This window comes from Pipistrellus hanaki, assembly GCF_964339955.1.
Source record: "Pipistrellus hanaki genome assembly, chromosome: 16".
NCBI classification, from domain to species: Eukaryota; Metazoa; Chordata; class Mammalia; order Chiroptera; family Vespertilionidae; genus Pipistrellus; species Pipistrellus hanaki.
The window spans coordinates 6,474,385-6,485,782 of record NC_140518.1 but is presented as its reverse complement, the minus strand read 5'-3'; the positions used below and the strand labels follow the sequence as shown (position 1 = coordinate 6,485,782).

At 51.2% G+C, this 11,398-nt stretch overlaps 1 protein-coding gene across 1 annotated transcript; it reads left to right on the top strand.

The window, feature by feature from the left end:
• Nucleotides 1–7,792: 7,792 nt before the first annotated feature.
• EIF1 (eukaryotic translation initiation factor 1) lies at nt 7,793–10,752 on the top strand. The gene is made up of 4 exons (XM_084862461.1): nt 7,793–8,035; nt 8,762–8,925; nt 9,276–9,377; nt 9,935–10,752. The coding sequence occupies exons 1-4, from the start codon at nt 8,005–8,007 to the stop codon at nt 9,977–9,979; spliced, it is 342 nt and encodes a 113-aa protein (XP_084718587.1). The 5' UTR covers nt 7,793–8,004; the 3' UTR covers nt 9,980–10,752.
• Nucleotides 10,753–11,398: the final 646 nt, after the last annotated feature.

Below are 11,398 nucleotides of genomic sequence, written 5' to 3'. Positions count from 1 at the left end.
CCTTCCGGATGTCCCTCTGGACAAAGCCTGGTGGCCGGGCCGAGGTGATTAGGGGCAATCAGGCCAGGAGGGGAGAGCAGTTAGAGGTGATTAGGCTGGCGGGAGGGGGGGGGGCAGTTGGAGGCGAGCAGGTCAATAGGCAGAGTGGTTAGGGGCAATCAGAAAGGCAGGCAGGTGAGCGGTTAGGAGCCAGCAGTCCCAGATTCTGTGAAGGGTCCCAGATTTGAGAGGGTGCAGGCCGGGCTGAGGAATACACACCGCCATGCACAAATTCTGTGCACCATGCCACTAATACTTTAATAAAGAGAATCATGTCCCTCCCCTCTCCCCCCATATGTCTACAATTTGGTCCCACTAAGGCAAGATTTTACAGGAAAGGCAAGGGCTATTATTTCCTTTTATTTACCAGCTTGCCAAGTAATGAGGTTAATCCCCACAGTAAGGAGATAAAGGTGGCTAATAAGGATATTCTTTGTTTGTTTGTTCATCCTCCCCTGAGGATATTTTCCATGGATTTTTTAGAGAAAGTGGAAGGGAGTGGGGAGGGAGAAAGAAAGAGAAACATCGATGTGAGAGAGGCACACGGACTGGTTGCCTCCCACAGGCCCCGGACCTGGGCCAGGGATCAAGCCTGCAAGGGAGGTACCTGCCCTTGACCGGAATCTAACTGAGACCCTTCCGGCCGCAGGCAGATGCTCTAGTCACTGAGTCCAACCAGCTAGGGCAGCAGTTAAGTTTATGGGGAGTCACAGTTTATAAGTGGATTTTCAGCTGCGTGAGGGTCGGGCTCCTAACCCAGCAGAGTTCAAGGGTCTATCGGACTACATTATTTTACAACTAGGGACACACGGTTCATTTAGAGCCAAAGAAAGTAGGTTCTCCTGAGAAAAGTGTTATCCACAGGTAGAGGGGACAGCTGCTAAGCTGTGTGGGGCAAAGGATGACCAGCAAATAAGACTGGTGTTGGTGACCCCTCGCTGGTTTGGCTCAGTGGACAGAGCCTCAGCCTGCGGACTGAAGGTTCCCGAGTTTGATTCTGGCCAAGGGCATGTGCCCAGGTTGCGGGCTCGATCCCCAGTGTGGAACGTGCAGGAGGCAGCCGATCAATGATTCTCTCTCATCATTGATGCTTCTAGCTCTTTCTCCCTCCCCCTTCCTCTCTGAAATCAATACAAAATATATATATATATATATATATATATTTTTAAAATGGAACCTCAAAGTGAAATTGGAAGTCATTGCAATTGTTCAGGCAAGAATGATAAAGAGCGGTTCTAAGCCTTTTTAAAAAAAATACAGAATCAAAAACAGACCGATGTGGGTGGGGAGAGAGCCACGCGAGCCAGCGTGCCCTTGGCTCTGGCAGTGCCTAGAGCAGTGCCGTCCAATAGCAATCTGGTGCGCGCCGCCCGAGTAACCCCTTCGCTTCCCCGCAGCCATGTGAAGAGAAGCAGGGAAGGTCCGTTTTAACGGTACAGTTTACCTTACCCACGGCATCCCAAACAGCATTACGTCCTGTCTGCAGCCCTGCAGGGCTGTGAGCCTGAGGGCAGGTGCCGGCCTGGCCCTCCCTGCCTGCCTCCTCCGTGAGCTCGGGCTCGCGGTACCCTCCGGACAGTGGCACTGCCAGGCAGGGCAGGCAGGGCAGGCAGGGCGCGTGGCCTGTACCCGCCCACCTGAGCAAGGCGGCTCCCCTCTGCCCAGCCGCAGTAAGGTGACTGCTTTTGGCAGGACAGCCCCGATTTTTAACAAGTTGCCCCGCGTCCCGCGGCGTTTTAAAAAAGTCCCCATTTTTAAAATATATATTGTATTGATTTTTAACAGAGAGAAAGGGAGAGAGATAGAGAGCTAGAAACGTAGATGAGAGAGAAACATCGACCAGCTGCCTCTTGCACACCCCCTACTGGGGATGTGCCCGCAACCAAGGTACATGCCCTTGACCGGAATCGAACCTGGGACTTTTCAGTCCGCAGGCCGACGCTCTACTACTGAGCCAAACCGGCTTCGGCAAAAGTCCCCATTTTTAGAAATAACACACAAGCTAGGGAACGGCAGGAGAACGGGAAGGGAATATACGGTTTTCGGCGGCCATGTGGCCATTTAGCCAGGATATGAGTTTTATGTTATTTTTGTTAATTTTATAATGTTAAACTTTAATAATAACAAATAATTGTTGAGAACTGATTATCAAGAACTGCTTATCAAGGTTTGCAATGATGAAAACATTTTGTGACTGTCTCTCAGACGATACACATCGTACTGCGTGCTAGTAAGCCAGTTAAACAAGGGATGTCATTACAAACCAGCTATTCAGATAATGTATGTAAGTAATTTATTTGTTTATTTAATAAATACATAAATTTTCTTGAATTTAGCAGACAGTACTCATATTATAGTGGCGGCAAAAAGTCTAGCGCCGGCCTTGAAAGTGACACTTATGCCTTACGTTACAATTAAGTGCTGAGACTTTGAAAGCCATTTTATGTGTGAAATATAATTTAACAAATTCTTGTGAAAAATTTCATGACCTTTTAAACAACAGCAATCTACTAAAAATATTCACTCAAATGAGAAATATGCCCAAGAATAAAATAATACTATACATAATTTTTATTTATTTATTATATTTGTAAATTGTACTTTGGTTGAAATTTTTAAAAATATATTACAATACTATTTTTGCATTCTATGAAAATTTTTGTTGCTCCATATAGACCAAATTTTTAATCAAGAACCTCCCCCCCCATCAATGGATTTTACCAATGTTAAAATCTGGTCACCTTAAGCTGCAGGGCTCCTGGTAGGACTTCCAGGAGGAGGAGGAGGGAGAGGAGGGGAAGGAGGAATGGAGGAGGCAGACGCTGGGCCAGCAGAGAGGCAGAGGCACAGAGCTCTTGCCTTGGGCTGGCCGGGTGGGTCCCTGGCCCGGGGAAGAAAGGCGAGAAGAAGAAGAAAGCCTGGCGGACAGGGAGGGAGGGTGAGGAGGGCGTGTGACTGACACGCGCAGGAGAGCACGCCAGTCAACAGGCTCAGCTCCATGGATGTTCACCCCCTGGATCAGGACCCAGATCATTCCCAGCGCCCACCCCCCAGGTTCCCTCCTGATGCAGGGGTGACGTGTTGCCATAGAACCCCATGGGGTCAGAACCAGCTGACAGCTAACAGGCACATCTCCTGTTGAGGCGAGCCGAGCAAACTGGGAAATGTGTGTGTGTGTGTGGGGGGGGGGGGGGCGGCGTGTAGGCGGGGGAGGAGCATGAACTATTCCAGTCATTTACATCATTCACACACGGGGGTGATAGCTCCCAAATAAAGAATGCAAGAAATATTCCAGTTATTTGACTTTTTAAAGAATCAAGTTAAATCCTGAGCCAGTTACCATCCCACGGGCTGCCCAGAGGTTGACCTTGGCTGTGACAGGGGCTCCCTCTAGGTCATGGGGGGAGAGGGGGTTTGGGGAGGGGGGTTCCTGCAGCACCAGAGCGTAGGGGAGGCCCCTTGGACCAGATCATCCGGCTGCCCTGGTGACCATGGAGATGCCCATTTCCACAGAGGATGCATCCCCTTCCTGGCGGGAGATCCTGCTGCTTCGGGGCCAGCTTGGGGCCCTGGGAAGTTTATTGAGGCTGAGGGTCCTCAGGGGTCCCACACAGCCGTGTACAAAGGACCGAGAGCTCCCACCTCTGTCCCACCCCATTCTGAGGGCTCACCCCTGTCCCTGCTCTCAGATTCTCTTTCTCTCTCCTGCCCTCCTTCCCCCCTCCCTCCCCTCTGGGAATTTAGTAGAATTCATTTAGTGATTTGATCAAGTTTCATTTTTATCCTGTCACATATAATCTCCTCTTCAAATCCTCTTTTTTTTTTTTTTTAAGTTTATGCTTTTTAAAATATATATATATTTTATTGATTTTTTTACAGAGAGGAGGAGAAAGGGAGAGAGAGCTAGAAACATCAATGAGAGAGAAACATCGACCAGCTGCCTCCTGCACACCCCCCACCGGGGATGTGCCCGCAAGCAATGTACATGCCCCTGATCGGAATCGAATCTGGGACCTTTCAGTCCACAGACAGACTCTCTACCACTGAGTCAAACCGGTTTCGGCTCAAATCCTCTTAAGCCTAAGGGGGCCCTGGCTGGTTTGGCTCAGTGGATAGAGCCTCCGCCTGTGGACTCAAGGGTTCCAGGTTCGATTCTGGTCAAGGATTTGGTCCCCAGTAGGGGGCATGCAGGAGGCAGCCGATCAATGATTTTCTCTCATCATTGATATTTCTATCTCTCTCTCCCTCTCCCTTCATCTCTGAAATATATATATAAATTTTGTTGTTGTTGTTTTAAAGAGTTTACTTGAGTCAAAGCGAATGCATTGCCAAGAAGCAAGACCTCAAATGCTCTGAAAAAGACAGTCTGCCATTCTTTTTCACGTCTGGAATGAAGGAGAGAACCTGAGTTGGGCCCAGCAAATTAAGGAGGGAACATAAGGGCTGGCCCAGCCGGGCCTAGGAACAGGCAGGCAAACGCAGCGTGAAAAATGCCAACACAGTGAGGGCCCAGAGAAGGGCTCCACACGGTCTTCTGAGAGCAGATCGCCCAGCTGAGTCCGGGAGGGTGAGTGGGAGACACCAAATGAAGATGTTAGCAAAGACAAAGGGGGTTGTATTCATACCTCACTTGCCAACCAGGGACCTGCCCTCCGTATGAACCAGGGACATGATCCCAAGTGCAGGGGGCAGTGCCAGGATTTTAGAGGCAATAGTGCAAGGAGCTGATGATCAGAGAGCTGGGTTGCTAGGGGAAACAAGACCACAAACTCAACATCATTTGTTTTCTGACCACTCGGCTGACCCAGTGGTCAGCAAGAGGGGCCGAGAGACAGGGACACTGGGCAGCGTATGATGAGGTAGGTGTCGCAGCTCTGGTTCTGGTTCTGGCTGGTAGAACACAAGCTGGTGGGTGACGTATCAACAGGGGTCAAACGGCTCCGAGGGCCTGCTGGCTCTGCGGGCAGTTTCCAGAGTCTTCCTCCGTTAGCAGTCTCAGAGCTCAAACTGCAGAGATCCGAAGCTGGGCCACAAGCTGTAATATGGCAAGTTCTTATGTATCCTCAAAGAGGAGGAGAGCGTGTGCGGGGAAAGGGAGAGCATGCACCAACACTCTGAGGTGAGAAAATCTGGAACCGCTGTGGTGTAGATTACAGGGGTCCTCAAAAATTTTAAAGTGGGGGCCAGATCACGGTCCCTCAGAGAGCTGGAGGGCCGGACTATATGAACTACTAATTCCTACTGTAACACCTTGGCTGCGCTCACTGCCCAAAAAACCTGGCGGGCAGGATCAGACTCCCCTGGGGGCTGCATGTGGCCCGAGGGCCGTAGTTTCAAGACCCCTGGTGTAGAATGTGTGTGGGTGGGCGATGGTGGGGTGTGGGGTGATAGGCCATAAGCCTGACCGGAGAGCTAGGGCCAGCAAGAGCCAAGATAATTCTGAAGAACAACCTGGAGGGGCTCGTCCTGTTAACATGAAGACATTGTGTAGACTCCTCTTAGTAAGAGCGTGTGGCTTAGAGATAAACAAACCAGTGGAACAGAGCCAAAGCTCTAAAAATGAACCCGCACACATGTAGAAACACGATGATGATAAAGAAGGCATGATGAGTCAGTGGGGCCAAGGTGTATTATTAAATAAACTAGAGGCCCGGTGCATGAAAATTCATGCATTGGAGGGGGGGAGTCCCTCAGCCCAGCCTCCCCCCTCTCACAGTCTGCGAGCCCTCAGGGGTGGAGGCAACTCAGCAATCAGGGGAGGGTGATGCTCCCATTACACCTCTGCTGCTGCTACTGCCAGCAGCGCAAGCCTTGGCCATCCCTGGTTCCCTGAGCCTCGGGCAGCCCTGGGCAGCTGGGAGGCTGAGAGGTCTGGGCGCTGCCATCTTGTGGCTGTGGGTACCGCCATCTTTGAGGGCATGAAAGTCAATTAGCATATTCCCTCCTTATTGGCTGTAGGCACTGCCATCTTTGAGGGTGTGGTGGTTAATTAGCACATTCCCTCATTTATTGGCTGTGGGCATTGCCATCTTTGCGATGGTGTGAGGGTCAATTAGCATATTCCCTATTAAATAGGATGGTGTGAGAGCAATTGGCTACGCATATAGGGAAAAAAATTTAGAACCCTTCTCACACCACACGTGAGAGAAACATATTGATTGGTTGCCTCCTGCACGTGCCCCAACCAGCGCCCAGGCCAGGGAGGAGTCTGAAACCACTGGTCCCAACCAATCGGCTAGGGCTGAGAGCATTTTAATTAATACGTTGAAAGAACAATAAAAGTCGACCACGTTGAAGGAATTAACTCACCCACTCTCTGGGAGGCTCTACCCCACACAATTTGTTCAACACAAAGCAACCCTTTCAGACGCCAGAGTTCTCCTCCAGCCCCCCGTCAGGTCCTCTCCCCGTGGACCCGAGCTGGGCATTTCTTTCTCAGATGAGCTAAATCACATGAATTTAGAGATTAGCCCACGTGTAGGTTGAGTTCATCTAATGAGATCTTGGATATCATCCTACGTTAACCTAAATCATGAAGTTAAGGTTGTCAAAATATGTATGATAAACATAGACATTTTAAAATGCAGCCGTTTTAAAATCTGGCCGGTTTTTCTCTGTGGTTAGAGCGTTGGCCCGCCTAACCGCCAAGGGCAGGCACCTCCCAGGTCCTGATGTGGGCACGTGTGGATGGGGGATCAGTAGATGTGTCTCTCTCACATTGATCTCTTTCTCTCTCTCTCTCTCCCTCCCTCCTTCCCTCCATCCTCTTCTCCTCCTGCTTCTTTTCCTCCCTCTTTCTCTAAAGATCAATGGGAAAAATATCCTCGGGAGAGGATTAAGTAAGCAATACAATACAATATAAATAAAATAAAATAAAATAAAATGGAGCCAGAGCTGCCATGCCAGAGGCACTGCCTTGCACTCTCCCTACCTCAAACCTTGGTCTGCTAAAACGGAACAAAATAATCTTTGGACCGAGCCTGGGACAACACTGGGTCCCAAAGAGCTGTTTACAGAGATGACAAGGAAGCTGATATCAGAAATTATAAACCCATGGTATAAACCGACCACCGCCGGTCCCGCCATCGGCACCACGGACATGCCTCCCTCACAAATACCCTGCCTTTGTCTGCTGATGGGGTCGGACATCCCTTGGGCTTCTGCCCGAACCCGTGGTTCCCAAACAGCTATTCTTGTGGAGCTCAAATAAACCCTGTTGTCTCTCCCTTTGAAAGCCCTTTTTATTTTTTAAGTTCGTCAAGTCTGGGTTCCGTTATTGGATGTTGATTTAAGGCCCTTAAATCAACATCGGGCCACCTTAAATCTGAAAGAAAGAGCAAGTGGGCAACGAGGCGAGTATAAGACCCTGGTAACCTGTCCGGTTTCCGAGGCTCAGCATCCATGTCCCCAATGGCCCATGTGCCCCCTAGAAGCCCCTTCTACCGCAGGGCGGGCGACCGCGGGGTCAAAAACACGGGACAGGCAGAGGGAGCGCAGTGCGCAGGCGCGCCCGAAACCTCCGCCAGTTTTCCGCGCCGCCGCCGCCGCCGCCGTCTTCCGGCCGCACTGCGCAGGCGCGTAGGCCTCCCCAGCCTCCCCTCCCCCCGCTCTTACCTCTTTCCGAAGCCGAGGACGCCCTTCCGCAGCCCCTGAGCGTCTGCGCACGCGCCGCCGCGCGTCCCCGCCCCCGCCCCCGGACCAATTGGAAGCGGCAGCGCCTGGGCGCCGGGGGCACGACGCCGTGGGCGGGGCCGGGACGTGAGGGCAAGCGTGCTGGCGACACAGGGCGACTATATAAGTGAATACAGGCACCGCCCCTCGCCCCAGTGACTGAGCCGCCGCCGAGGACTCAGCAGCCTCCCCCTCGAGCCCCCCTCGCTTCCCGACGCTCCGTCCCCCCTGCCCGCCTTCTCCCGCCGCAGCCTTCCGCAGGCCGTTTCCACCGAGGAAAAGGAATCGTATCGTATGTCCGCTATCCAGAACCTCCACTCTTTCGGTGAGCGGCGGGCCGGGCCCGCGGGGAAGGCCCGGGCGGGGCGGCGAGGCTGCCGAGGCCCAGCGGCGGCCCCGGAGAGGCCCCCTAGCGCTCGGGCCTTTGTCACTGTGTGCGGAGGGGACGTGTCTGGGCTCGTGGGCGGTGGGGACCGGGCCTGGGCCTTGGGGTCGGCCCCCGAGCGGGACCGGAAGACTTAGGACGAGAGGTCAGCCCTTGGGCGGGCCCAGCGTCTCGGGTGGCGCATTTACTAATGGCTCCGGCCCCCCCGCCGGCCACACCCGCCTCCTCCCGCCACCGCTGCGTCACATCCTGTACGTCCTGCCGTTGTCCCGGGCCCCGGGGAGGGGGCGGCCCCAGCTCTAGAGTGACAGACGCGCGCGCCAATGGGGCGGGGGGGGCGGCCCCGCCTCGGGAGCTCGGGTTCCGGCCGGTTGCATCAGCCGCCTGGGGCGGTGCCCGCCTGCCCGCCCAGGCTCCCCCGACACGTGATCGGCTGCCGAGGGCGGGCCCGGACGGAGGCCCAGGCTTTTGGCGGGGCTCGGGGAGGAAGCCACCCGTCCCCGACCGACATGTTCCGGGGAAGAGCCCACAAAGGACATCATCTGATCTGACCCAGTTCTTGGGCGATGGTGGGATTGGTTTTCTGCACTCAACAAAAGACCCGGCGGGAGGGTGACAGTGGCAGCTGAGCCGCCAGGGCTCTAAACTTGTACCTTTTCTTCCCAGACCCCTTTGCTGATGCAAGTAAGGGTGATGATCTGCTTCCCGCTGGCACTGAGGATTATATCCATATAAGAATTCAACAGAGAAACGGCAGGAAGACCCTTACCACCGTCCAAGGGATCGCCGATGATTACGATAAAAAGAAACTAGTGAAGGCCTTTAAGAAGGTAGGTCTTGCCGAAACCGGTTTGGCTCAGTGGATAGAGCGTCGGTCTGGGGACTGAAGGGCCCCAGGTTTGATTCCAGTCAAGGGCATGTACCTTAGTTGCGGGCACATCCCCAGTAGGGGGTGTGCAGGAGGCAGCTGGTCCATGTTTCTAACTATCCCTCTCCCTCCTTCCTCTCTGTAGAAAATCAATAAAATATTTTTTAAAAAAGAAAGTATGTCTTCGTGGGAGGAAATAGACCTTTAGCTTTGCTCACATGCAGGCGCTGTGGTATCCCTCTCCTTCCCCCTTCCCCCCAAAGGGATGATGATGGCCTGGCCTAATCTGTAATCTGTCTTGCTTCCCTGCAGAAATTTGCCTGCAATGGTACTGTAATTGAGCATCCAGAATATGGAGAAGTAATTCAGCTGCAGGGTGACCAGCGCAAGAACATATGCCAGTTCCTCGTCGAGGTGAGTTCTGTCACTTGTATTGGTGCCTCTGCCCCAGCTAATCTCAGATCCTGCCTAACGGATTCATTTCTGCTGGGAAGATTAGACTTTTCCTTTTGTAAGACTGAGTGAAATGGTTGTTTCAAAGTGCATAGACGCATGTATTTTCAAAAACAGGAGGAACTTGTCTGCTTTAAGTTTACTTTTTTTTATGGACCTACTTTTCCTTTTTAAAAGATATTTTGATTTAAAAAAAATCTTTATTGTTGAAAGCACTATATATGTCCCCCCCCTCCCCCCTTTTTATTGTTCTGCTTTTAAAAGTTGCAGATTTAAATTGTGTGCAGACAGGTACAGCTAAGCAGGAAGTCTGGTTGGCTGTTCCTCCTAGCTGCTGAAATCGGTTACATGGTTGGTATTTAGCTAAGTACCCTGAGTTGAGAACCGCTGTGCTCCTAGTGGTTGGGGTATGCATCTTGGCCCTTGGACCTCCCTTGCTCAGTGTAGAAGCAGGAAGGTGGGAGCCTTGAACTCTTTCAATCTACTCTTTAAAACTTTGCCCTTTTATGTTTTTGCAGATTGGACTGGCTAAGGACGACCAGCTGAAGGTTCATGGGTTTTAAGTGCTTTTGGCTCAGAAGCTTAAGTGAGGATTTCTTTGCAATGAGTAGAATTTCCCTCCTGTCCCTTGTCACAAGTTTAAAAACCTCACAGCTTGTATGATGTAACCATTTGGGGTCTGCTTTTAACTTGGACTAGTGTAACTCCTTCATGCAATAAACTGAAAAGAGCCATGCTGTCTAGTCTTGAAGTCCCTCATTTAAACAGAGGTCAAGCAGTGGGCGCCTGGCAGTGTCCAGCCTGAACCAGCAGTTCCGTGAGGTTTCAGCCAAGCCCATGTCTGGCCAAAGCTCCTCACCAGAGTTCCCTGCCCTCAGAGAATGTCACCGCCTGAGCAGCCTTCCCTGAAGCGGAGAGGAGAGGGGGCAGGCAGCAGCGGCATGTGTACCACTAGAGGGAGCCCTCCGTAGTCAAAGATCTACACCTGATGGAGCTCAGAGCAGCCTGCCACCTTCCCTCCAGGGAGGTGTAAGGACTCCAGGCTTACCACCACGGTCTTTCTGACCCGACACACCCTAGCTCATTGTCCAAACACCATAATTTGAGGCCAATCTTCTATCCGAGTTAAACTTTTGACAAGGGAACAAATTTCAAACTGAAGTGTCAGTTGTGTAGCTAGCTGTAGAGCTTGCAACTTAATAGCAGCAGCTGCCCAATGCCATGTGAAGTAAAAGAAAAAAGATTTTTGGGGTGTTCTTTTCCCTCCTTCAGTTTTAATGTTGTGTTATGTATTTAAACCCTTATTTAAATAAAACTTGTTTTCAGAAACACCTAACCTGCAGATTCTATTTTATGTATGTCTGTGTGTGAAAGAAGCACAGAAGTGGGCAGGGGGTTCGGTCTACCCCAGAGTTTCTCAATTGGGGCCTGAACAAATGGGCCAAGAAAACTTAGCTCGCTCCTTTAAGTTTCCCAAGAGGACATAGTGTGGGGATTCACCTAATCTCCAAACCCCTAGAAAAGGTATGCAAAAGTGGACTAAAAGATTAGGTTTGTAGTATTAAAAAGCAGAGAGACTGATGTGTTTGTGAAGTTGAAATTAATATCGGGAGCCAACCTTTGACAAAGGACAATAATAGTAAAGTATGTGCACTCCAGGGTCCATTCTGTTAAACATCGTATAATCCAGCATAAACTGGATCATAAATCAGTCCTAATTTAAGATACTGAATAACAGGCTTCCAACTGCTAAGAAAGGTTATAAGGAATCAACACTGTCGCCAGCCCCCATTTTGTAGATCAAGGTCAAATGAATGTGTGGAGGTCATCTGGTGAAAAGGCTGAACCAATGGCAAATGCCTGAAAATAGGATTCTAATCTCGGGGACAGGTTTATAATATAGGGTCTTGCGAAATTGACCTGTTTAACAACTTGCCACTTTGCTCCAAATGGTGGCATTGTTCAAAACATTTGGGTGATAT

Coding starts and splice junctions, on each gene's coding strand:
- EIF1 (XM_084862461.1), top strand. CDS start 8,005: ATGTCCGCTATCCAGAACCTCCACTCTTTCG. Junction 8,926..9,275: donor TAGTGAAGGCCTTTAAGAAG/GTAGGTCTTGCC, acceptor GCTTCCCTGCAG/AAATTTGCCTGCAATGGTAC. Junction 9,378..9,934: donor TATGCCAGTTCCTCGTCGAG/GTGAGTTCTGTC, acceptor ATGTTTTTGCAG/ATTGGACTGGCTAAGGACGA.